This window comes from Heptranchias perlo, unplaced genomic scaffold (assembly GCF_035084215.1).
Source record: "Heptranchias perlo isolate sHepPer1 unplaced genomic scaffold, sHepPer1.hap1 HAP1_SCAFFOLD_217, whole genome shotgun sequence".
Taxonomy (NCBI): Eukaryota; Metazoa; Chordata; class Chondrichthyes; order Hexanchiformes; family Hexanchidae; genus Heptranchias; species Heptranchias perlo.
In genome coordinates, this window is record NW_027139231.1 from 191,161 (window position 1) to 218,646 (window position 27,486).

The 27,486-nt window shown below is 46.3% G+C and overlaps 1 protein-coding gene across 1 annotated transcript in view; it reads right to left on the reverse strand.

Moving 5' to 3' along the window:
* Positions 1 to 27,486, reverse strand: part of LOC137310107 (mitochondrial 10-formyltetrahydrofolate dehydrogenase-like) — a 151,677-nt gene that overhangs the window by 39,120 nt on the left and 85,071 nt on the right. Inside the window, exons 16-21 of the mRNA XM_067978066.1 lie at positions 26,008 to 26,095; positions 25,188 to 25,281; positions 24,179 to 24,278; positions 23,941 to 24,039; positions 23,656 to 23,821; positions 22,785 to 22,890 (exon numbers count right to left, since the gene is read on the reverse strand). Coding sequence (XP_067834167.1) covers positions 22,785 to 22,890; positions 23,656 to 23,821; positions 23,941 to 24,039; positions 24,179 to 24,278; positions 25,188 to 25,281; positions 26,008 to 26,095 — 653 coding nt within the window. The remainder of the gene's footprint in view (positions 1 to 22,784; positions 22,891 to 23,655; positions 23,822 to 23,940; positions 24,040 to 24,178; positions 24,279 to 25,187; positions 25,282 to 26,007; positions 26,096 to 27,486) is intronic.

Sequence of the window (27,486 nt, forward strand, 5' to 3'; positions counted from 1 at the left end):
GGAAATTGTAAATAAAGTCTCTCTCCAGACAGGGAAATTGTAAATAAAGTCTAGACAGGGAAATTGTAAATAAAGTCTCTCTCTCGAGACAGGGAAATTGTAAAAGTCTCTCTCTCGACAGGGAAATTGTAAATAAAGTCTAGACAGGGAAATTGTAAATAAAGTCTCTCTCTCTCGACAGGGAAATTGTCAATAAAGTCTCTCTCTCTGGACAGGGAAATTGTAAATAAAGTCTCTCTCTAGACAGGGAAATTGTAAATAAAGTCTCTCTCTAGACAGGGAAATTGTAAATAAAGTCTCTCTCGAGACAGGGAAATTGTAAATAAAGTCTCTCTCGAGACAGGGAAATTGTAAATAAAGTCTCTCTCTCTAGACAGGGAAATGGTAAATAAAGTCTCTCTCTCTAGACAGGGAAATTGTAAATAAAGTCTCTCTCTCTGGACAGGGAAATTGTAAATAAAGTCTAGACAGGGAAATTGTAAATAAAGTCTCTCTCTCTGGACAGGGAAATTGTAAATAAAGTCTCTCTCTAGACAGGGAAATTGTAAATAAAGTCTCTCTCTCTCGACAGGGAAATTGTAAATAAAGTCTCTCTCTAGACAGGGAAATTGTAAATAAAGTCTCGACAGGGAAATTGTAAATAAAGTCTCTCTCTCTAGACAGGGAAATTGTAAATAAAGTCTCTCTCTAGACAGGGAAATTGTAAATAAAGTCTCTCTCTCTAGACAGGGAAATTGTAAATAAAGTCTCTCTCTAGACAGGGAAATTGTAAATAAAGTCTCTCTCTCTGGACAGGGAAATTGTAAATAAAGTCTAGACAGGGAAATTGTAAATAAAGTCTCTCTCTCTAGACAGGGAAATTGTAAATAAAGTCTCTCTCTAGACAGGGAAATTGTAAATAAAGTCTCTCTCTCTAGACAGGGAAATTGTAAATAAAGTCTCTCTCTAGACAGGGAAATTGTAAATAAAGTCTCGACAGGGAAATTGTAAATAAAGTCTCTCTCTCTGGACAGGGAAATTGTAAATAATGTCTCTCTCTAGACAGGGAAATTGTAAATAAAGTCTCTCTCTCTAGACAGGGAAATTGTAAATAAAGTCTCTCTCTAGACAGGGAAATTGTAAATAAAGTCTCTCTCTCTGGACAGGGAAATTGTAAATAAAGTCTAGACAGGGAAATTGTAAATAAAGTCTCTCTCTCTAGACAGGGAAATTGTAAATAAAGTCTCTCTCTAGACAGGGAAATTGTAAATAAAGTCTCTCTCTCTAGACAGGGAAATTGTAAATAAAGTCTCTCTCTAGACAGGGAAATTGTAAATAAAGTCTCGACAGGGAAATTGTAAATAAAGTCTCTCTCTCTGGACAGGGAAATTGTAAATAAAGTCTCTCTCTAGACAGGGAAATTGTAAATAAAGTCTCTCTCTAGACAGGGAAATTGTAAATAAAGTCTCTCTCTCTAGACAGGGAAATTGTAAATAAAGTCTCTCTCTAGACAGGGAAATTGTAAATAAAGTCTCTCTCTGGACAGGGAAATTGTAAATAAAGTCTCTCTCTCTAGACAGGGAAATTGTAAATAAAGTCTCTCTCTAGACAGGGAAATTGTAAATAAAGTCTCTCTCCATTGACAGGGAAATTGTAAATAAAGTCTCTCCATTGACAGGGAAATTGTAAATAAAGTGTAACTATAGAAATTCATACAATCCAGGAAACCTTCAGCCTCCCTTATGCTCTGCAGTGACTCCAGCCGCCCCTCAAGCCCAGAGGGATAAACTAGCAAGAAATATAAATTCTCTTCCAAGAAATATAAAAAGGATTGAAGAGCTTCTACAAGTATGTAAAAAGGAAGAGAGTAGCAAAAGTAAACGTTGGTCCCTTAGAGGCTGAGACAGGAGAAATTATAATGGGGAATCAGGAAATGGCAGAGACTTTAAACAAATATTTTGTATCTGTCTTCACAGTAGAAGACACAAAAACATACCTGAAATAGTGGGGAACTAAGGGTCTAATGAGAGTGAGGAACTTAAAGTAATTAATATCAGTAGAGAAAAAATACTGGAGAAACTAATGGGACTAAAAGCTGATAAATCCCCTGGATCTGATGGCCGACATCCGAGGGTTTTAAAAGAGGTGGCTGCAGAGATAGTGGATGCATTGGTTATGATCTTCCAAAATTCCCTGAATTCTAGAACGGTCCCAATGGATTGGAAAGTAGCAAATGTAACCCTGTTATTCAAGAAAGGAGGGAGAGAGAAAACAGGGAACTATGACCAGTTAGCCTGACATCAGTCGTCAGGAAAATGCTGGAATCCATTATTAAGGAAGTGGTAACAGGGCACTTGGAAAATCATAATATGATTGGGCAGAGTCAACATGGTTTGATGAAAAGGAAATCGTGTTTGACAAATTTATTAGTTTTTTGAGTATGTGACGAGCAGGGTCGATAAAGGGGAACCAGTGGATGGAGTATATTTGGATTTTCAAAAGGCATTCGATGAGGTGCCACATAAAAGATTGTTACACAAGGTAAGGGCTCATGAGGTTGGGGGTAATATATTAGCATGGATTGAGGATTGGTTAAAGGACGGAAAACAGAGAGGAGGGATAAACGGGTCATTCTCAGGTTGTCAGGTTGTAACTAGTGGGATGCCACAAGGATCAGTGTTTGGGCCTCAGCTATTTACAATCTATATTAATGACTTGGATACATTACACTCGGTTCCTTCATCTATGTTTGCTGATGATACAAATTTGGGTGGGAAAGTAAGCTGTGAGGAGGACACAAAGAGTCTGCAAAGGGATGTTAAGTGAGTGGGCAAGAAGGTGGCAGATGGAGTATAATGTGGGGAAATGTGAGGTTATTCACTTTGGTAGGAAGAATAGAAAAACAGAATATTTTTTAAGTGATAAGAAACTATTAAATGTTGGTGTTCGGAGAGACTTCAGTGTCCTCGTACAAGAAACACAAAAAGTTAGTATGCAGATACAGCAAGCAATTAGGAAAGCAAATGGCATGTTGGCCTTTATTGCAAGGGGTTTGGAGTTCAAGAGTAAGGAAGTCTCCGCTCCGCTGCCTCTTTTACACTGATACCTGGGGCTCCTCCCCTAGTGCTCAGGACCGATTCTCCCCACTCCGCTCCGCTGCCTCTTTTATACTGATACCTGGGGCTCCTCCCCTGGTGCTCAGCACCGATTCTCTCCACTAAATAATCTATTTATTTATAGACAATTACTTCTTAGTTTGTTTTATTATTTTTCGCTTTTTATTTAATTTTTTTTTTTTATTCGTTCACGGGATGTGGGCGTCGCTGGCAAGGCCGGCATTTATTGCCCATCCCTAATTGCCCTCGAGAAGGTGGTGGTGAGCCGCCTTCTTGAACCGCTGCAGTCCGTGTGGTGAAGGTTCTCCCACAGTGCTGTTAGGAAGCGAGTTCCAGGATTTTGACCCAGCGACGATGAAGGAACGGCGATATATTTCCAAGTCGGGATGGTGTGTGACTTGGAGGGGAACGTGCAGGTGGTGTTGTTCCCATGCGCCTGCTGCTCTTGTCCTTCTAGGTGGTAGAGGTCGCGGGTTTGGGAGGTGCTGTCGAAGAAGCCTTGGCGAGTTGCTGCAGTGCATCCTGTGGATGGTGCACACTGCAGCCACAGTGCGCCGGTGGTGAAGGGAGTGAATGTTTAGGGTGGTGGATGGGGTGCCAATCAAGCGGGCTGCTTTATCTTGGATGGTGTCGAGCTTCTTGAGTGTTGTTGGAGCTGCACTCATCCAGGCAAGTGGAGAGTATTCCATCACACTCCTGACTTGTGCCTTGTAGATGGTGGAAAGGCTTTGGGGAGTCAGGAGGTGAGTCACTCGCCGCAGAATACCCAGCCTCTGACCTGCTCTTGTAGCCACGGTATTTATATGGCTGGTCCAGTTAAGTTTCTGGTCAATGGTGACCCCCAGGATGTTGATGGTGGGGGATTCGGTGATGGTAATGCCGTTGAATGTCAAGGGGAGGTGGTTAGACTCTCTCTTGTTGGAGATGGTCATTGCCTGGCACTTATCTGGCGCGAATGTTACTTGCCACTTATGAGCCCAAGCCTGGATGTTGTCCAGGTCTTGCTGCATGCAGGCTCGGACTGCTTCATTATCTGAGGGGTTGCGAATGGAACTGAACACTGTGCAGTCATCAGCAAACATCCCCATTTCTGACCTTATGATGGAGGGAAGGTCATTGATGAAGCAGCTGAAGATGGTTGGGCCGAGGACACTGCCCTGAGGAACTCCTGCAGCAATGCCCTGGGGCTGAGATGATTGGCCTCCAACAACCACTACCATCTTCCTTTGTGCTAGGTATGACTCCAGCCACTGGAGAGTTTTCCCCGATTCCCAATGACTTCAATTTTACTAGGGCTCCTTGGTGCCACACTCGGTCAAATGCTGCCTTGATGTCAAGGGCAGTCACTCTCACCTCACCTCTGGAATTCAGCTCTTTTGTCCATGTTTGGACCAAGGCTGTAATGAGGTCTGGAGCCGAGTGGTCCTGGCGGAACCCAAACTGAGCATCGGTGAGCAGGTTATTGGTGAGTAAGTGCCGCTTGATAGCACTGTCGACGACACCTTCCATCACTTTGCTGATGATTGAGAGTAGACTGATGGGGCGGTAATTGGCCGGATTGGATTTGTCCTGCTTTTTGTGGACAGGACATACCTGGGCAATTTTCCACATTGTCGGGTGGATGCCAGTGTTGTAGCTGTACTGGAACAGCTTGGCTAGAGGCGCAGCTAGTTCTGGAGCACAAGTCTTCAGCACTACAGCTGGGATGTTGTCGGGGCCCATAGCCTTTGCTGTATCCAGTGCACTCAGCCGCTTCTTGATATCACGTGGAGTGAATCGAATTGGCCGAAGACTGGCTTCCGTGATGGTGGGGATATCGGGAGGAGGCTGAGATGGATTATCCACTCGGCACTTCTGGCTGAAGATGGTTGCAAACGCTTCAGCCTTGTCTTTTGCACTCACGTGCTGGTCTCCGCCATCATTGAGAATGGGGATGTTTGCAGAGCCTCCTCCTCCTGTTAGTTGTTTAATTGTCCACCACCATTCACGACTGGATGTGGCAGGACTGCAGAGCTTTGATCTGATCCGTTGGTTGTGGAATCGCTTAGCTCTGTCTATAGCATGTTGCTTCCGCTGTTTAGCATGCATGTCGTCCTGATTTGTAGCTTCACCAGGTTGGCACCTCATTTTTCGGTACGCCTGGTGCTGCTCCTGGCATGCTCTTCTACACTCCTCATTGAACCAGGGTTGATCCCCTGGCTTGTTGGTAATGGTAGAGTGAGGAATATGCCGGGCCATGAGGTTACAGATTGTGCTGGAATACAATTCTGCTGCTGCTGATGGCCCACAGCACCTCATGGATGCCCAGTTTTGAGCTGCTAGATCTGTTCTGAATCGATCCCATTTAGCACGGTGGTAGTGCCACACAACACGTTGGATGGTGTCCTCAGTGCGAAGACGGGATTTCATCTCCACGAGGACTGTGCGGTGGTCACTCCTACCAATACTGTCATGGACAGATGTATTTACGACAGGTAGATTGGTGAGGACGAGGTCAAGTAAGTTTTTCCCTCGTGTTGGTTCGCTCACCACCTGCCGCAGGCCCAGTCTAGCAGCTATGTCCTTCAGGACTCGGCCAGCTCGGTCAGTAGTGGTGCTACCGAGTCATTCTTGGTGATGGACATTGAAGTCCCCCACCCAGAGTACATTTTGTGCCCTTGCTACCCTCAGTGCTTCCTCCAAGTGGTGTTCAACATGGAGGAGGACTGATTCATCAGCTGAGGGAGGACGGTAGGTGGTAATCAGCAGGAGGTTTCCTTGCCCATGTTTGACCTGATGCCATGAGATTTCATGGGGTCCAGAGTCAATGTTGAGGACTCCCAGGGCCACTCCCTCCTGACTGTATATCACTGTACCGCCACCTCTGGTGGGTCTGTCCTGCCGGTGGGACAGGACATACCCAGGGATGGTGATGGAAGTGTCTGGGACGTTGGCTGAAAGGTATGATTCTGTAAGTATGGCTATGTCAGGCTGTTGCTTGACTAGTCTGTGGGACAGCTCTCCCAATTTTGGCACAAGTCCCCAGATGTTCGTAAGGAGGACCTTGCAGGGTCGACTGGGCTTGGTGTTTTGCCGTTGTCGTGTCCGGTGCCTAGTGGTCCGATGCCGGGTGATCCGTCCGGTTTTATTCTTATTATGACTTTTCGTAGCGAGATTTTACAACTGAGTGGCTTGCTAGGCCATTTCAGAGGGCAATTAAGAATCAACCACATTGCTGTGGGTCTGGAGTCACATATAGGCCAGACCGGGTAAGGACGGCAGGTTTCCTTCCCTAAAGGACATTAGTGAACCAGATGGGTTTTTACGACAATCCGGTAGTTTCATGGCCATCATTACTGATACTAGTATTTTAATTCCAGATTTTTATTTAATTAATTGAATTTAATTAATTGAATTTAAATTCGCCAGCTGCCGTGGCGGGATTTGAACTCATGACTCTGGATTTTAGTCCAGGCCTCTGGATTACTAGCCCAGTAACATAACCACTATGCTACCTTCCCCCTCTACACCTAATTGCCATTCTCAACAAATTCTCAAGTTCCCACTCAGTTCACGAACCACTCTCGTTGCCATCTGCTTTGTGATTTCGCCCTCTTAATCATAAACAAAGTCTCTCTCTACCCAGAGAAACCTTAATCAAAGTCTCTCAATAAACAGAGAAATCTTAAACACAGTCTCTCTACAGATAGGGAAATCTTAAACACAGTCTCTCTACAGATAGGGAAATCTTAAACACAGTCTCTCTACAGATAGGGAAATCTTAAACACAGTCTCTCTACAGATAGGGAAATCTTAAACACAGTCTCTCTACAGATAGGGAAATCTTAAACACAGTCTCTCTACAGATAGAGAAATCTTAAACACAGTCTCTCTACAGATAGAGAAATCTTAAACACAGTCTCTCTACAGATAGGGACATCTTAAACACAGTCTCTCAATAAACAGAAATTTTAAACGAAGTCACTTTACATAGGATCATAGAAACAGGAGGCCATTCAGCCCCTCGAGCCTGTTCTGCCATTCGATGAGATCATGGCTGATCTGTGACCTAAGTCTGAGTTCCATATCCATTAATACCTTTGGTTAATAAAAATCTATCAATATCAGATTTAAAATTAACAATTGAGCTAGCATCAACGACCGTTTGCAGAAGAGAATTCCAAACTTCTACCACCCTTTGTGTGTAGAAGTGTTTCCGAACTTCACTCCTGGCTCGAATATTTAGACTATGTCCCCTAGTCCTAGATTCAACAACCAGCAGAAATAGTTTCTCTCTATCTACCCTATCAGTTCCTCTTAATATCTTGAAAACTTCAATCAAATCATCCCTTAACCTTCTAAATTCCAGGGAATACAACCCTAGTTTGTGTAATCTCACCGAGTAATTTAACCCTTGGAGTCCAGGTATCATTCTAGTAAACCTGCACTGCACTCCCTCCAAGGCCAATATGTCCTTCCAAAGGTGCGGTGCCCAGAACTGAACCCAGTACTCCAGGTGTGGTCTAACCAGAGCTTTGTAAAGCTGCAGCATAACTTCTACCCCCTTGTATTCTAGGGGGAAATAAAGGCCAGCGTTCCAAAAGCCCTTTTTTTTTCTGTACCTGTCCATGACATTTTAATGATCTATATACATGGACCCCTAAGTCTCTTTGGACCTCCACTGTTTTGAGCTTTTCACCATTTAGAAAGTACTCTGGTCTATCCTTTTTAGATTATCTCACATTTGCCTACATTGAAATCCATTTGCCACAGTTTTGCCCATTCACTTAATCTATTAATATCTCTCTGTAATTTTATGCTTCCATCTACACTGCTTACAATGCTGCCTATCATTATGTCATCAGCAAACTTGGATATGTGGCTCTCTATCCTGTCATCTAAGTAATTAATAAATACAGTGAATAGTTGAGGCCCCAACACAGATCCCTGTGGACACCACTAGTCACATCCTGCCAATTTGAGTACCTGCCCATTATCCCTACTCACTAGGCTTCGTTTTAGCACCAGCTATCAGGTGCGTTCCTGGCGGGGGGCAGGGGGGGGGGGGGCTCCGAAAATCGGGGAACCCCGGATCGGGTCCAGAGCCCGGCTCCAACCCGCCCACTTCCGGGTTCCCCACAGACGCGCCGACGTGCATGCGCAGCCCACACATGTGGGACTCCCGCAGGTAATTAAAGCCAGCGGGATGCCACTTAACAGTATTTACTTAGCTATTTCAGGTCATTGACTGACCTGATTAAGGGAATATGTGAGGAGGAGTGGGATTTTAGAGACTACTGGGACTGTTTCCCATACTGGGGGAAACACTCCCAGTTGAAATGGACGTAGCTGTGGTAGCTGCAAAGGTCCATTTGATAGGTGGGGGGGGGTGGGGGAGAGACCCTCACTCATTGCAGGAGGCCACTCTGTCACTTGGGACAAAGTTTGGCCTCCACCACCCTCCTCCTGACAACAAAAGTCACCAACTTGCACACTTACCCCGGGGTCCAGAGACATGTACCTACCTTGCGGACTCCCTCAGATGTACATCTTCCAGATGGGGGCCACCGTAGCTGCAGTCATGACCTCCTCGGAGGGCGAACAGCCTCACCAGCCTCGCCATCCACGCCTTCCACCTCTGACACGTGGAGCTCCACAACACAGTGCTGTGACACATCCATCCGTACAGCAGGAGGGAGGGCAACCGCAGAGAGAGATGCGTCGCAGAGGGCACTACCCTCGCCACAGGGTCCACAGACCGAGGCTCAGCTTCCTGGACCTCTCTGAGCAGCAGTGCACACGGAGGCTCAGAGTCACTCAACATGTAGTCGTGGACATCAGCAGCCTCTTTCATGCCGAGCTGCTCCCGGCTGGCCCGAGCACCATCTTCTTAGCTGTCACTGTCAAAGTCACCACTGCCCTCAACAACTTCTCCTCCGCATCCTTCCAGGGTGCCACCGGGGACATCGCCGACGTCTCTCAGTGGTCTGCACAAAAGAGCCTTGCAAATACACTTACACCCACTCTGCAGTGACACAATGGGTGGCATCAGTGGTGAGTCTTCATTGTGATCCTCAGGAAAAGGCATTATTGCACAAACCAGACAAGATTCGCAAAGACGTGGCAGTAGTGGTGCCAATATAATATGTGATGTGAGTTGGTCAGAAATTCAATATAAGTAAAAACCATGACAAACCCTCAAACACCCTTGTGCATCCCCTTCAAGCTCATGACACGTTTGCCTTACACTGCCTACTGCACATATGTGATGCATGCCCTGTGGCTGCTGCACAGGTAGTGGCAGGTTAAGTGAGGCTGACCATGAAAGAGATGCACGAGAGGGTGAGTATGAGATAGAGCCATGAGATTGTATGAGGATTGGGTTGAGTGGTAGTGGTGGGATGAGTACTGGCGAGGTGAGTAGGTGCAGGTAAGATGAGGATGAGCTTTGAGTGGGTATGAGGGGTGATGTGACAGAGTAGTGTTGGCGGTGCAGAAGGAGATGTGGGGTGGGGACGGTGGTGTGGCAGAAGGAGTGTAGGGGAAAGACTACGTGTACTCACTGTGGCTGACCTATTGAGGTCATAGGACCGCCTCCTGCACTGTGTGCAGGTGGGCGATATGTTGGTGGTGCAGGTGACCTCCTCTGCCACCTCGAGCCAGGCCTTCTTGGTGGCAGAGGCAGGCCGCTTCCTCCCGCCCGCCGGGGAGCGGGGGGGGGGGGGGGGGGGGAGATCTGTCCTCCCCCTCCTCCTCACCCCATCTAATGATACCTGGGGTGAGGCATCATTAAACTGGGAGCAGCCTTCCCCCTGGGCTGCTCCATACTGTAATTTTTGTTATTTGTTGCAGCATCTGTCAGTGGAGGACTGCCCCTTTAAATAGAGCTCGTCCAGCTGACAGATCTTACTGCGCATGCGCAGCCCGCCCGACGCGCAGATCAGCAGTGGGGAACCCGGAAGACCAGGTAAGTGGATCCAATTAGGCTGCGATCGCGCGGGGGGCAGACTGATTTCGCCGGGCGCGTTACCCATGCGCCACAATAGCGCCCCCCGCCGCGAACCCGCAGCCCTGGTAACATCGAGCCCACTGTCTCCTGCCACTCAGCCAATTTCCTAACCAGGTCAATAATTTGCCCTCAATTCCATGAGCTTCAACTTTAGCTAACAGACTCTTAAGAGGGACTTTCTTGAATGCCTTCTGGAAGTCCATATAAACAACATCCATCGACATTCCCCTGTCCACTACTTTAGTCACCTCTTCAAAAAATTCAATCAGGTTCATCAGGCATGACCTACTAATTAATCCATGCTGGCTCTCTCTGTTCAGCTGAACATTTTCACGGCTCTATACCCAGAGAAATCTTGAACAAAGTCTCTCAATCCTCACAGAAATCTTAAATAAACTCTCTCTATAGACAGATAGATCTTAAGTAAAGTCTCTCTACATCCAGAGAAATCTTTAACAAAGTCTCTCGAGAGGCAGAGAAATCTTAAACAAAATTTCTCTATATTCACAGAAATCTTAAACAAGGTCTCTCTGCAGATAGACCTTAAACAAAGTCTCCATAATTGTAAACAATTTTAAAACACCAAGTTATAGTCCAACAAATTTATTTTAAATTCCACAAGCTTTCGGAGGCTTCCTCCTTCCTCAGGTGACTGGTGTGGAAGGAGGAAGCCTCCGAAAGCTTGTGGAATTTAAAATAAATTTGTTGGACTATAACTTGGTGTTGTAAAATTGTTTACAATAGTCAACCCCAGTCCATCAACGGCATCTCCACATCAAAGTCTCCATAGACAGAGAAATCTTAAATAAAGAAATCTAAAACAAGGGCATAAATTTTAACCCCATGACTGGGTGGGTTGGGGGCGGTGGGAAAGTAAAAATTGTAAAATCGTAAAACCCGCCTTCACTCCGATTTTAATGAAGGCAAGTTGAGAGGCGGGTGACCAACTCACTCTCAGGAAACGGGTCAGTCAGTGAAATCTTTTAAGGAGGCCATGGGTCTCCATTTTGACAGGTTTTTTATTTTTAACTCCTGGGGGCCGGGATTCCCGGGCTCTCTGTTTCACACCACGTGAGAGGAGGAGAGAAGGCCCAGATCAGCAGGTAAGTGCCTTTATTGCACAGCTTGTGGGCCCGGAGGAGCAGCAATGTTTCCCCAGGCCCAACAAGCCTACTTGCCACAATCCCACACATGCGATCGGCCAACCTCCCCCCACCACGATCTCTGACCCCCTCCCCACGATCTCCAACCCGACCCCCTCCCCACGATCTCCGACCCGACCCCCTCCCCACGACAGGCGTTTCTGCGGCCGCAACCGAGACTCCAGGATGGTGTGTTGCCTCCCTGGTGCAAGGATCAAGGATGTCTCGGAGCGGTTACAGAACATTTTGGAGGGGGAGGGCGAACAGCCAGCTGTCGTGGTGCACATAGGCACCAACGATATAGGTAAAAAAGGGGATGAGGTCCTAAAAGCAGAATATAGGGAGTTAGGAGGTAAATTAAAAAATAGGACCTCAAAGGTAGTAATCTCAGGATTGCTGCCAGTGCCACGTGCTAGTCAGAGTAGAAATAGGAGGATATTTCAAATGAATACGTGGCTAGAGGAATGGTGCAAGGGGGAGGGATTCAAATTCCTGGGACACTGGAAACGGTTCTGGGGGAGGTGGGACCAGTACAAACCGGATGGTCTGCACCTGGGCAGGGCCGGGACTACTGTCCTAGGAGGAGTGTTTGCTAGTGCTGTTGGGGAGGGTTTAAACTAAAGTGGCAGGGGGTTGGGAACCTGAGGAGGGAGAGAGAGGAAAGCGTAACAGGAAGGGACAGAAGGTATGGAGTAATAGGTAAAGTGTTAAAAAAGGAAAAAGCAGGAACTAAGCGTCACAAAACAGATTTGAAAGTTATTTATCTGAATGCACGTAGCATTCGTAATAAAATGGACGAGTTAACGGCACAAATAACTACGTATGGGTATGATCTTGTGGCCATTACAGAAACATGGCTGCAGGGTGACAACGACTGGGAATTAAATATGCCAGGGTATTTAACAATCAGGAAGGACAGGCAGGAAGGAAGGGGAGGTGGGGTGGCTATGTTAATAAAGGAAGGAATCACTGTAATACAGAGAAATGATATTGGGACAAAGCATCAAGATAATGAAACAGTTTGGGTCGAGATAAGGAATAATAAGGGAAAAAAAACATTAGTGGGCGTAGTATATAGGCCTCCTAATAGTTGCAACTCTGCTGGAAGAAGTATTAATCAGGAGATAGTCGGGGCATGTAATAAGGGAACAGCCATAATTATGGGGGATTTTAATTATCATATTAACTGGACAAATCAAATTGGGCAGAGCAGCCTTGAGGACGAGTTCATTGAGTGCATCAGGGATGGATTTCTTGAGCAGTATGTAACTGATCCTACAAGGGGGCAGGCAACCTTGGACCTGGTCCTGTGTAATGAGTCAGGATTAATTAATAATGTCCTAGTTAAGGATCCCCTTGGAACGAGCGACCACAACATGGTTGAATTCCATATCCAATTAGAGGGTGAGAAGGTTGATTCTCAAACAAGCGTACTGAGCTTGAATAAAGGAGACTATGATGGTATGAGAGCGGAATTGATTAAAGTGGACTGGGAAAATAGATTAAAGGGTAAGACGGTACATGAGCAGTGGTGTTCATTTAGGGAGTTATTTTACAACTTTCAAAATAAATATATTCCACTGAGGAAAAAAGGGTGTAAAAGAAATGACAGCCATCCGTGGCTAAGTAAAGAAATCAAGGATAGTATCCGACTAAAAACAAGGACATATAAGGTAGCCAAACTTAGTGGGAGGATAGAAGATTGGGAATTCTTCAAAAGACAGCAAAAAGTAACTAAAGGATTGATTAAGAAAGGGAAGTTAGATTATGAAAAGAAATTAGCAAAAAATATAAAAACAGATAGCAAGAGTTTCTATAGTTATATAAAAAGAAAAAGGGTGGCTAAGGCAAACATAGGTCCCTTAGAGGATGAAACCGGGAAATTAATGGTGGGAAACATGGAGATGGCAAAAATGCTGAACAAATATTTTGTTTCAGTCTTTACAGTAGAGGACACTAAGAATATCCCAACACTGGACAAACAGGGGACTCTCGGGGGGGAGGAGCTAAATACGATTAAAATCACTCAGGAGATGGTACTCAGTAAAATAATGGGACTCAAGGCGGATAAATCCCCTGGACCTGATGGCTTCCATCCTAGGGTCTTGAGGGAAGTGGCAGTAGGGATTGTGGATGCTTTGGTGATAGTTTTCCAAAATTCCCTGGACTCAGGAGAGGTCCCGGCAGATTGGAAAACTGCTAATGTAACACCGTTATTTAAAAAGGGTAGTAGGCAGAAGGCTGGAAATTATAGGCCAGTTAGCTTAACATCTGTGGTGGGTAAAATTTTGGAGTCTATTATTAAGGAGACAGTAACGGAACATTTAGATAAGCATAATTTAATAGGACAAAGTCAGCATGGCTTTATGAAGGGGAAGTCATGTCTGACAAATTTGCTCGAGTTCTTCGAGGATATAACGTATAGGGTGGATAAAGGGGAACCAGTGGACGTAGTGTATTTAGACTTCCAGAAGGCATTCGACAAGGTGCCACATAAAAGATTATTACTTAAGATAAAAAATCACGGGATTGGGGGTAATATTCTGGCATGGGTGGAGGATTGGTTATTGAACAGGAAGCAGAGAGTTGGGATAAATGGTTCATTTTCGGACTGGCAACCAGTAACCAGTGGTGTTCCACAGGGGTCGGTGCTGGGTCCCCAACTCTTTACAATCTATATTAACGATTTGGAGGAGGGGACCGAGTGCAACATATCAAAATTTGCAGATGATACAAAGATGGGAGGGAAAGTAGAGAGTGAGGAGGACATAAAAAACCTGCAAGGGAATATAGACAGGCTGGGTGAGTGGGCGGAGATTTGGCAGATGCAATATAATATTGGAAAATGTGAGGTTATGCACTTTGGCAGGAAAAATCAGAGAGCAAGTTATTTTCTTAATGGCGAGAGACTGGAAAGTACTGCAGTACAAAGGGATCTGGGGGTCCTAGTGCAAGAAAATCAAAAAGTTGGTATGCAGGTGCAGCAGGTGATCAAGAAAGCCAACGGAATGTTGGCTTTTATTGCTAGGGGGATAGAATATAAAAACAAGGAGGTATTGCTGCAGTTATATAAGGTATTGGTGAGACCGCACCTGGAATACTGCATACAGTTTTGGTCTCCATACTTAAGAAAAGACATACTTGCTCTCGAGGCAGTACAAAGAAGGTTCACTCGGTTAATCCCGGGGATGAGGGGGCGGACATATGAGGAGAGGTTGAGTAGATTGGGACTCTACTCATTGGAGTTCAGAAGAATGAGAGGCGATCTTATTGAAACATATAAGATTGTGAAGGGTCTTGATCGGGTGGATGCAGTAAGGATGTTCCCAAAGATGGGTGAAACTAGAACTAGGGGGCATAATCTTAGAATAAGGGGCTGCTCTTTCAAAACTGAGATGAGGAGAAACTTCTTCACTCAGAGGGTAGTCGGTCTGTGGAATTTGCTGCCCCAGGAAGCTGTGGAAGCTACATCATTAGATAAATTTAAAACAGAAATAGACAGTTTCCTAGAAGTAAAGGGAATTAGGGGTTACGGGGAGCGGGCAGGAAATTGGACATGAAGCTGAGTTCGGATCGATCAATGCCCTGTGGGTGGCGGAGAGGGCCCAGGGGCTATGTGGCCAGGTCCTGCTCCGACTTCTTGTGTTCTTTAGATTTGTGGTTGGGATCAGATCAGCCATGATCTTATTGAATGGCGGAGCAGGCTCGAGGGGCCGATTGGCCTACTCCTGCTCCAATTTCTTATGTTCTTATGTTCTCCCCACGATCTCCGGCCCGACCCCCTCCCCACGATCCCCGGCCCGACCCCCTCCCCACGATCCCCGGCCCGACCCCCTCCCCACGATCCCCGGCCCGACCCCCTCCCCACGATCCCCGGCCCGACCCCCTCCCCACGATCCCCGGCCCGACCCCCTCCCCACGATCCCCGGCCCGACCCCCTCCCCACGATCCCCGGCCCGACCCCCTCCCCACGATCCCCGACCCCCTCCCCACGATCCCCGACCCCCTCCCCACGATCCCCGACCCCCTCCCCACGATCCCCGACCCCCTCCCCACGATCCCCGACCCCCTCCCCACGATCCCCGACCCCCTCCCCACGATCCCCGACCCCCTCCCCACGATCCCCGACCCCCTCCCCACGATCCCCGACCCCCTCCCCACGATCCCCGACCCCCTCCCCACGATCCCCGGCCCCTCCCCCTCCCCACGATCTCCGGCCCCTCCCCCTCCCCACGATCTCCGGCCCCTCCCCCTCCCCACGATCTCCGGCCCCTCCCCCTCCCCACGATCTCCGGCCCCTCCCCCTCCCCACGATCTCCGGCCCCTCCCCCTCCCCACGATCTCCGGCCCCTCCCCCTCCCCACGATCTCCGGCCCCTCCCCCTCCCCACGATCTCCGGCCCCTCCCCCTCCCCACGATCTCCGGCCCCTCCCCCTCCCCACGATCTCCGGCCCCTCCCCCTCCCCACGATCTCCGGCCCCTCCCCCTCCCCACGATCTCCGGCCCCTCCCCCTCCCCACGATCTCCGGCCCCTCCCCCTCCCCACGATCTACGGCCCCTCCCCCTCCCCACGATCTCCGAGACCGCTCCCCACGCCACGATCTCCGACCCCTCCCCCCGCCACGATCTCCGACCCCTCCCCCGCCACGATCTCCGAGACCCCTCCCCCCGCCACGATCTCCGAGACCCCTCCCCCCGCCACGATCTCCGAGACCCCTCCCCCCGCCACGATCTCCGAGACCCCTCCCCCCGCCACGATCTCCGAGACCCCTCCCCCCGCCACGATCTCCGACCCCTCCCCCCGCCACGATCTCCGACCCCTCCCCCCGCCACGATCTCCGACCCCTCCCCCACCACGATCTCCGACCCCTCCCCCACCACGATCTCCGACCCCTCCCCCACCACGATCTCCGACCCCTCCCCCACCACGATCTCCGACCCCTCCCCCACCACGATCTCCGACCCCTCCCCACACCACGATCTCCGACCCCTCCCCCCACCACGATCTCCGACCCCTCCCCCCACCACGATCTCCGACCCCTCCCCCCACCACGATCTCCGACCCCTCCCCCACCACGATCTCCGACCGCTCCCCCCACCACGATCTCCGACCGCTCCCCCCACCACGATCTCCGACCCCTCCCCCCACCACGATCTCCGACCCCTCCCCCCACCACGATCTCCGACCCCTCCCCCCACCACGATCTCCGACCCCTCCCCCCACCACGATCTCTGACCCCTCCCCCACCACGATCTCCGACCGCTCCCCCACCACGATCTCCGAGACCGCTCCCCCCACCACGATCTCCGACCCCTCCGCCCACCACGATCTCCGACCCCTCCGCCCACCACGATCTCCGACCCCTCCCCCCACCACGATCTCCGACCCCTCCCCCCACCACGATCTCCGACCCCTCCCCCCACCACGATCTCCGAGACCCCTCCCCCCACCACGATCTCCGACCCCTCCCCCACCACGATCTCCGAGACCGCTCCCCCCACCACGATCTCCGACCCCTCGCCCCACGATCGCCGACCCCTCCCCCACCACGATCTCCGACCCCTCGCCCCACGATCGCCGACCCCTGTAGACAGAGAAATTAATGAAGTGTTGCTATACCCACAGAAATTTTCAACAAAGTCTCTATACCGAGAAAAATGAACTAAGTCTCTCTATAGACAGAGAAATGTTAAGCAAAGTCTCTCTATACTCTCAGAAAAATTAAACAAAATCTCTGTATAGACAAAGAAATCTGAAACAAAGTTTCTCTGTAGACAGAGAAATCTTAAATTATTTCAGCCCCTGTTTCTGATTATGCTACTCAGCGAGCAGCGAGCTCTCATGGAATCATACAAAATTTACCGCACAGAAGGAGGCCATTCGGCCCATCGTGTCCACGCTGGCCGAAAATAATCCACTTTCCAGCACTTGGTCAGGGAGGTTCGCTAGTGCTGTTTGGTGGGGGGGGGTCGTTTAAACTAGCTTGGTAGGGGGATGGGAACCTGAGCGTAGATTCAGATGGGACAGAATCAGAACTGGAAATGGAAGGCAGAAAATTAGTAAGTGATTTAGGAAGGCAGAAGAAACAAAGGTTAGAAAATAAACAGCAAGGGAGTTTGGCAGTGTTTAATGGTATATACCTCAATGCAAGGAGTGCAGTGAATAAGGCGGATGAGCTGAGGGCACAGATAGACACGTGGCAGTACGATATCGTAGTTATTACAGAAACATGGCTTAAAGAGGGGCAGGAATGGCAGCTCAACGTTCCTGGTTACAGGGTTTTCAGATGAGATAGAGAGGGGGATAAAAAAGGATGGGGAGTGGCAATTTTGGTTAAAGGAACAATTACAGCCATGAGGAGGGATGATATGTTAGAAGGATCATCAAATGAGGCCATCTGGGTTGAACTAAAGAACAAAAAAGGGCAGTCACACTGCTGGGAGTGTACTATAGACCCCCAAACAGTCAGAGGGAGATAGAGGAGCAAATATGTCGGCAAATTTCTGAGAAGTACAAAAACAATAGGGCAGTAATAGTAGGGGATTTCAACTACCCTAATATTAACTGGGATAGAATCAGTGTGAAGGATATAGAGGGTGCAAAATTCTTGAACTGCATTCAGGAGAACTTTTTTAGCCAGTACGTAGCAAGCCCAACAAGAAATGGGGCAGTTCTGGATTTAGTTTTAGGAAATGAGGCTGGGCAGGTGGAAGGAGTATCAGTAGGAGAGCATTTTGGTGGTGGTGATCATAATTCAGTTAGTTTTAGCATAGTTATGGAAAAGGACAAAGACAGAGCAAGAGTTAAAGTTCTCAATTGGGGAAAGGCCAATTTTACTAGGCTAAGAAGTGATTTAGCAAAAGTGGACTGAAAACAGCTACTTGAAGGTAAATCAGTGTCAGAGCAGTGGGAGGCATTCAAGGGGAAGATTCAAGGGGTGCAGAATAAATATGTTCCCACAAAGAAAAAGGGAGGGGCTCCAAATCTAGAGCCCTCTGGATGTCAAGGAGCATACAGTGTGAGATAAGGCAAAAAAGGAAAGCTTATGCAGACACTGAGAACTCAATACTACAGAAAGCCTAGAGGAGTATAGAAAGTTCAGGGGTGAAATTAAAAAGGAGATGAGGAAAGCAAAGAGAGGGCATGAAAAAATATTGGCAACTAAAATCAAGGAAAACCCAAAGACGTTTTATAAATATATTAAGAGTAAGAGGATAACTAGAGAAAGAGTAGGGCCTATTAGAGACCAAAAAGGTGGAGGCGGAAGATACTTTGCGTCTGTCTTTACAAAAGAGAGGGACAATGCAGACATTGTAGTTAAGGAGAAGGAGTGTGAAATATTGGATAGGATAAACTTAGTGAGAGAGGAAGTATTAAGGAGATTAGCATCCTTGAAAGTAGATAAATCACCAGGGCTGGATGGAATGTATCCCAGGCTGATAAAAGAAGCCAGGGAGGAAATAGCGGAGGCTCTGACCAACATTTTCCAATCCTCACTGGACACAGTGTGGTGCCGGACGATTGGAGGACTGCTAACGTTGTACCATTGTTTAAGAAGGGAGCGAGGAATAGACCAGGTAAGCATAAGCCAGTCAGTCCAACCTCGGTGGTGGGCAAATTATTGGAAACAATTCTGAGGGACAGGATAAGCCGTCACTTAGAAAGGCACGGAGTAATCAAGGACAGTCAGCACGGATTTGTTAAGGGAAGGTACCAATGACATAGGTAGAAAGAGGGATGAGGTCCTGCAGGCAGAGTTTAAGGAGTTAGGAAAGAGATTAACAAGCAGGACCTGAAGGGTAATAATCTCCGGATTACTCCCAGTGCCACGCGCTAGTGAGTATAGAAGTAGGAGGATAGAGCAGATGAATGCGTGGCTGGAGAGATGGTGCAAGAGGGAGGGCTTTAGATTCCTGGGGCATTGGGGCCGGTTCTGGGGGAGGTGGGACCTGTACAGGCCGGGGGAGGTGGGACCCAACAGGGTCGGGAGCAATATCCTTGTGGGTAGGTTTGCTAGTGCTCCCGGGGGAGGGTTTAAACTAACTTGGCAGGGGGATGGGAACCTAAGAGGAGATTCAGACAGGAGAGTAACAAAACTGGAAATGGAAGACAGAAAAGTAGTAAGTGAAATTGGAAGGCAGCGGAAACAAAGGCCAGCAGCAAATAAGGTCAAAATAGGAAAAAATGTTAAAAAGGCAAAATTAAAGGCACTTTATCTGAATGCACACAGCATTCACAACAAGGTAGATGAATTGACGGCACAAATAGAAATAAATGGGTCTGATCTAATTGCCATTACAGAGATGTGGCTGCAGGGTGACCAAAGCTGAGAACTGAATATTCAAGGATATTCGACATTTAGGAAGGACAGGCAAAAAGGAAAAGGAGGTGGAGTGGTGCTGTTAATAAAGGATGAAATTAGTACAATGGTGAGAAAGGATCGTGGCTCAGAAAATCAAGATGTAGAATCAGTTTGGGTGGAGCTAAGAAACAGCAAGGAGCAGAAAACATTGGTGGGAGTTGTTTATAGGCCAAACAGTAGTGGTAATGTAGTGCACGGTATAAAGCAGGAAAATAGAAGTGCATGTAACAAGGATAATGCAGTAATCATGGGGGACTTTAATCTACATACAGATTGGGCAAACCAAATTAGCACTAATACTGTGGAGGACAAATTCCTGGAATGTAGACGAGATGGTTTTCTAGATCAGTATGTTGAGGAACCAACTAGGGAACAGGCTATTTTAGATTCAGTATTGTGCAATGAGAAAGGGTTAATTAATGATCTTGTTATAAAGGAGTCATTAGAGAAGAGTGACCATAATATGATAGAATTCTTCATTCAGTTTGAAAGTGATGTAGTTCAATCCGAAACTAGGGCCTTAAATCTAAACAAAGGAAACTACGAAGGTATGAGGCTCAAGTCGGCTGTGGTTGATTGGGGAACTACATTAAAAGGTATGATGGTAGACAGGCAATGGCTAGCATTTAAAGAATTAATACATAATTTACAACAAATATATATTCCTTTAAGGCACAAAAACCCAACAGGAAAAGTGGTCCAACCGTGGCTAACAAAAGAAATTAAAGATAGGATTAAATCAAAGGAAGAGGCATATAAAGTTGCCAGAAAAAGCAGTAAGCCCGAGGATTGGGAGCATTTTAGAATTCAGCAAAGGAGGACCAAGAAATTGATAAAGAAAGGGAAAATAGACAGAGAGTAAACTAGCAAGAAACATAAAAACAGACCATAAAAGCTTCTATACGTGTGTAAAAAGGAAAAGACTGGGGAAGACAAATGTGGGTCCCTTACAGACAGACGGGAGAATTTATAATGGGGAATAAGGAAATGGCAGAGAAATTAAACAAATACTTTGTATCTGTCGTCACGGAAGAAAACACAAAAAACCTCCCAGAAATAATGGAGAACCAAGGGTCTGGCGAGAATAAGGAACTGAAAGAAATTAGTATTAGCAAAAAAAATAGTACTAGAGAAATTAATGGGACTGAAAGTCGATAAATCCCAAGGATCTGATGATCTACATGGATTTATGAAAGGGAAATCATGTTTGACAAACCTATTGGAGTTCTTTGAGGATGTAACTAGTAGAATAGATAAGGGGGAACCAGTGGATGTGGTGTATTTGGATTTTCAGAAGGCTTTCGATAAGGTCCCACACAGGAGGTTGGTGAACAAAGTTAGAGCACATGGAATTGGGGGTAATATACTGGCATGGATTGAGAATTGGTTATCAGACAGAAAATAGAGAGTAGGAATAAACGGGTCTTTTTCAGGTTGGCAGACTGTGACTAGTGGGTACCGCAGGGATCAGTGCTTGGGCCTCAGCTATTCACAATCTATATCAATGATTTGGATGAGGGAACCAAATGTAATATTTCCAAGTTTGCTGATGACACAAAACTAGGTGGGAATGTGAGTTGTGAGGAGGATGCAAAGAGGCTTCAAGGGGATATAGACAGGCTAAGTGAGTGGGCAAGAACAAGGCAAATGGAATATAATGTGGAAAAATGTGAAGTTATCCACTTTGGTAGGAAAATCAGAAATGCAGAGTATTTTTTAAATGGTGAGAGATTGGGAAATGTTGATGTTCAAAGGGACCTGGGTGTCCTTGTACATGAATCACTGAAAACTAACATGCAGGTGCAGCAAGCAATTAGGAAGGCAAATGGTATGTTGGCCTCTATTACAAGAGGATTTGAGTACAGGAGTAAAGATGTCTTACTGCAACTACACAGGGCCTTGGTGAGACCGCACCTGGAGTATTGTGTACAATTTTGGTCTCCTTACCTAAGAAAGGATATACTTGCCATTGAGGGAGTGCAACGAAGGTTCACCAGACTGATTCCTGGGATGGCGGGATTGTCATATGAGGAGAGATTGAGTGGACTAGGCCTGTATTCTCTGGAGTTTAGAAGAATGAGAGGTGATCTCATTGAAACACAAAATTCTTACAGGGCTCAACAGGGTAGATGCAGGGAGGGTGTTTCCCCTGGCTGGGGAGTCTAGAACCAGGGGTCACAGTCTCAGAAAAAGGGGTAGTCCATTTAGAACTTTCTTCAGTCAGGGAGTGGTGAATCTTCGGAATTCTCTACCCCAGAATGCTGTGGAGGCTCAGTCATTGAATACATTCAAAACAGAGATTTCTAGATATTAAAGGCATCGAGGGATATGGGGATGGTGCAGGAAAATGGCATTGAGGTAGAAGATCAGCCATGATCTTGAATGGCGGAGCAGGCTCAAGGGGCCGGATGGCCTACTCCTGCTCCTATTTCTTATGTGTCTGACTAACTTGATTGAATTTTTTGAGGAGGTAACAAGGAGGGTCGATGAGGATAGTGGATTTGATGTAGGGTAGATGGATTTTAGCAAGGCTTTTGATGAGGTGCCACATGGCAGACTGGTCAAAAAAGTACAAGCCCTGCAGTCTACAGCTTTCCTCCTCACTATCAACCACACAGCCAATTTTTGTATCATCTGCAAACTTCTTAATCATGCCCTCTACATTTAAGTTCAAATCATTAATATATATCACAAAAAGCCAGGGGCTTAGTACTGAGCCCTGCGGAACCCCACTGGAAACATCCTTCTAGTCACAAAAACACCCGTCGACCTTTGCTCCCTGCCACTGAGCCAATTTTGGATCCAACTTGCCACTCTCCCTTGGATTTCATGGGCTTGTACTTTTTTGACCAGTCTGCCATGTGGGACCTTGTTAAAAGCCTTGCTAAAATCCATCTACACTACATCAAATGCACTACAGTCATCGAACCTCCTTGTTATCTTTTCAAAAAATTGATTCCAATAATTTGCCCACCAAGGTTAGACTGACTGGCCTCTCCCCACATTCTGCCCTTCCCAATCATTCACTGCATGGCCCATGATAAAAAACAGAGGGATATCAGAAGGTATAGAGTGCACTGTGGGTTGTACCTGTAACATTATATTAAAAAGCCCCTCGATGTATAGTACAGTACTGGCCATAACCTCTTCCTGCTCACTCAGCATGTCAGTAGGTACAATTTAACATCTAACTCACCCGTCTTTGAATTTAGAAATGACCATCACTGGTCCAAATGATTCCTCTTTGGCAATGAACATGTCATCCTCCACATCAGTGAATACTGTTGGCTCCATGAAGAAACCTAGAGCAATAATAAATATGAGAGGTGAGAGTCACTACCACTGAGCCAAGGCTGACATCTGAGAGGAGACTTTCATCCATGGCCTTACAATATAGATTGTACCTGAACTCATGTCCTGTCCTCAGGTGAAAGGACTCAATGCCTCACACAGCCTCCTCCTCCCATCTACTGAACTAATGGATTTTGGGTTAAGATAATGTGACAGTTGTTACTGTGGATTTTTATACCCAGCAGTCAATCTACTATCTGCACATTAACGACTTTTGGCAAAATTTGGATTTTAATTTCAGAAAATGGAGAAAGTAAAATGTAGATTCATCAAAATATCCATTTTGCACAAGAGTAAACCATTTGTTCGTTTCTATAGGTTTTGTTTTTGTATCACGCGTCCTTTGTGTATCTTGATTAGCCATTACTAACTCAAATAAACTGCCCACATAATAGTTAGACCACTCAGTCCATTTCACACAAAGCCTAGTTGCAAACTGCTCTCTCATTAGCACTGAAAAGCCCCCCCAATATGGTTTAACTGTTGTCCTGCTGGCAGTACACACACTTTGCTCTGTATTGCATTTTATCTCCTAATAGTCATCCAGACTTTTGTTTTTCCATATCAGACACTGCTCCTGCCTTCGATTTAATTTGAAAGGTGAGTGTGAAAATGAGAGCACTAAACACTGTTCAACTGAATCATAAGAAAATTAAACAGGAAACATTTTGAGCTTGCTCTTTGAATCCATTTCTATAAAGTAAAGGCCTTCATACCAGGCCTTGGAACGGATTTCCCGCCATAAACCAGGGTCGCCCCCTCTTTCACTCCGATTTCACAATATTCAAGCAGCTTTTCTAGATGAGCTTTATGGTTTTGTGGTCCATGATCTGTTGACCTGTTCAAAGGATCACCAATTTTCATCTTCTTAATCTCCTCAACCTGTATAATAACAGGATGGGACGTATAACATAGGACTGCTACAAACAAACATTGTGCATTAATAGATCTTACACCTTTCTGTTGTGCTGTAGAACACTAAGAATTTCATGGTGACTTACCACTCGCCGAACAAATTCATCATGGACAGACTCTTCAACAAACAACCGGCCAGCTGCAATGCAGTTCTCTCCCTTATTGAAATATACTGCTCCCATACCCTGCAGGGAAGGAAAGGTTAGAATTACATTAAGAGAATTGCTATATTCGGTGAGCAAGAATTGGGATCAGTTCTTGTTCTCCGAAATGCTGAGAACACAGCAGAGTTGGAGTGACTGGGATGCGTTAGACAGCACTCACCATTCTCACAGCCTTGTCAAGGTCACAGTCACTGAAGATGATGAGAGGAGATTTCCCACCCAGTTCCAGAGAGACCTTTTTCAGATTACTCAAAGCACAGCTGTTAAACGGATGTTAAAGATCAGTTATTATCGCTTGTTCAAGACTAGTGTAACATTCTTCTCCAATAACCATCTATTTTTGCAGGAACTGATTCTATCAGAAAGAAGATTTCTGTTTCAATCTGACCCACACTACTGAGGAGAGGCTCCATAATTGTATAATTGTAGTAAAAACAGAAAACGCTGGAAATACACAGCAGAGCTGTCAGATCTGAAAAAAGAAAAGACAGGTTAATGCTTTGGGTATAGATCCTTTATCTATTACCCAGTCTTTGTACTTCCAACATTTTCTGTTTTTATTCCAGATGTCAAGCACTTGGATGTTTTTCTTTATATTTCTGCATGGAGGTAGTTTCACACAGGAGCATAGTACACCAGTGTACATCTTTGTGAGCCAATTGTATACCAGTGTATATCTTTGTGAGCCAATTGTATACCAGTGTATATCTTTGTGAGCCAATAGTACACCAGTGTATATCTTTGTGAGCCAATAGTACACCAGTGTATATCTTTGTGAGCCAATTGTATACCAGTGTATATCTTTGTGAGCCAATAGTACACCAGTGCTGCAAATGCAGGAGACAAGTTGTAACCGGCAGCTAATTCAGAAATGATCCAAATCATCGACAGACGGTTCTGAAAAACACGCATATTTGTTGTATGTTTCATGAATGCTAGAAAGTTGCAGAACCCCAAAATGTCCAGTATTTAAAGCGCTAAATCCATTGGGATTGGGCTAAAAATTCGTTAGGAAAGTAGATCGGACACCTGGTACAGATTGTCAAACAAATAATCTATAGAACTGGAGTCAATCTAAACGATTCACAATCTGTTCCATCGGGACCTATAGGTTTTAAACAGAAAATGTGTTTTATATGATTCCACCAGAGAACAACTGTTAAATGTACCTTTTCATAATCTGTTTTCCAATTGGGGTGGATCCTGTGAATCCAAGTTTGCGTATGTCTGGGTGTTCAGACAGCCGCTGTCCTACAAGGCCGCCTAGGGTTAAATGTGAAAAGTTAGAAAATGCTTGTGATGCTCAGACTATAAACGTAGTTTGACAGCTGTTAAATGTCATTAATAACGAATTTGTGTAGTTTCATTCTGATTTGTAGCAGTTTGAACTGCAGGATAAACCTGCCATTAATTAGCTGCACAGATTGCTATGGAGATGGTTAATTTAGCAATAGAATGGCTGCACTGATCGAGGGGGTTGGTGGTGCCGTATGTGAACGGACTTCCAGACCATCATGTCCCACAAAGGCTTCAGCACGCTCCCCATTGAGGGGTGAGAGATGCTCGAAAGGAAAATCATTGCTAAGGTACCATAACAGTGAGCAGCACTGACAGTGGCCTCAAACAACTCCCCTTATGGGGTAGAAGGGAACTCCTTCTCTCCATGGCAAGCTTTATTCTAACTTTACTTTTTAAATGTTCAGTCATTGTCCTGCTCCCTCCTCACTCCATACAATTCCACGGCTAGTCTCTGTTTGCCACGTTTCCATTCACTGGGGGTTTCATCTGATTTCCCTTCCCTGAGGAAGTACATCAATTCCACTTGGTCTCTCCTCCTGCAGGTCTTAGTATGGGGGGTATGTAAAGAATAAAGCCCCTCACTGTGTGTACTGCATGGGGCTACGCCAACATTCACTTACAAGCCTCCCCGCACCCAAAATATATTTTACAGCTTATTGATTTCATTGAGGGAGGAGTTTGGCAGCTCACCTGATCCAGGAAGAATATTGACGACTCCTTTCGGGAAGCCAGCTTGTGCTGCTAGCTCGGCAAACTTCAACGCAGTCAGTGGAGTCACCTGGGATGGAATAAAACCCAGACAGACAGTCATCACAGGGAAACCTGGGGTAATTGTAACCTAACTCGCCCAGGGGGAACCTGGGGGGAATTGTAACCTAACTCGCCCGGGGGGAACCTGGGGGGTAATTGTAACCTAACTCGCCCGGGGGGAACCTGGGGGGTAATTGTAACCTAACTCGCCCGGGGGGAACCTGGGGGGTAATTGTAACCTAACTCGCCCGGGGGGGAAACTGGGGGGTAATTGTAACCTAACTCGCCCGGGGAGAACCTGGGGGTAATTGTAACCTAACTCGCCCGGGGGGAACCTGGGGGTAATTGTAACCTAAATAAGAGTGTGGTATGCATAAATATTAAATAAAGAAATAGTGATTGGAGTTAAAGGGGTACTAAGATAAAACATATAAATAACATGATATATATTTTAATATAAGTAGACTCTAAATAGAATGATGGGACAGCTGGGACCTGCTGCCTACAGTTCCTGCGCCATGTGGGAACTCCAGGACTCTCCAGGTGACCATGGGTGACCATGTGTACAGGAAGTACCTCCGGCTGCTCGAGCTCAAGGTTTCTGAGCTTGAGAAGTGTCTGGAATCACTGCAGGGCATATAGGAGGCTGAAAATCTCCTGGATCGTACATTCCAGGGGGTAATCACCCGACAGCTACAGAGAGCTCAGGACAGTAAGTGGGTGGCCATCCGGCAGGGTAGGAAGAGGCAGGCAGAGCAACGAGGAAGGAAGCAGTGCTGGATCTAGTTTTGGGGAATGAAGTGGGGCAAGTGGAGCATGTTTCAGTGGGGGAGCATTTGGGGAACAGTGATCATAATATCATTAGGTTTAGAATAGTTATGGAAAAGGACAAGGAACAATCAATGTGAAAATACTTAAATGGAGGAGGGCTAATTTCAGTGAGTTAAAAAGGGATCTTGCCCAGGTGGAGTGGAATTGAAAATTGGTCGGCAAAACAGTAATTGAACAATGGAGGATTTTCAGCAGGAGATGGTTCAGGTACAGAGTAGACAAATTCTCACCGGGGGCAAAGGAAAGGCATTCAAAGCTAGAGCTCCCTGGATGACCAAAGATATAGAGATTAAAATGAAACAAAGGAGGCTTATGACAAATGTAAAGTTTATAATACAGTAGGAAACCAAGCTGAATACAGAAAGTACAGAAGAGGTCTAAAAAGGGGAATGAGGGGCAAAGAGAGAGTATGAGAATAGATTAGCAACTAACATAAATGGGAACCAACTTTAAAGGGGGTGCAGGAACAGAGACACCTGGGGGTGTATGTGCACAAATCTTTGAAAATGGCAGGACAAGTTGAGAAGGCTGTTAAAAAAGCATATGGGATCCTGGACTTTAGTAATGGAGTAATAGGGCGCTAAATTG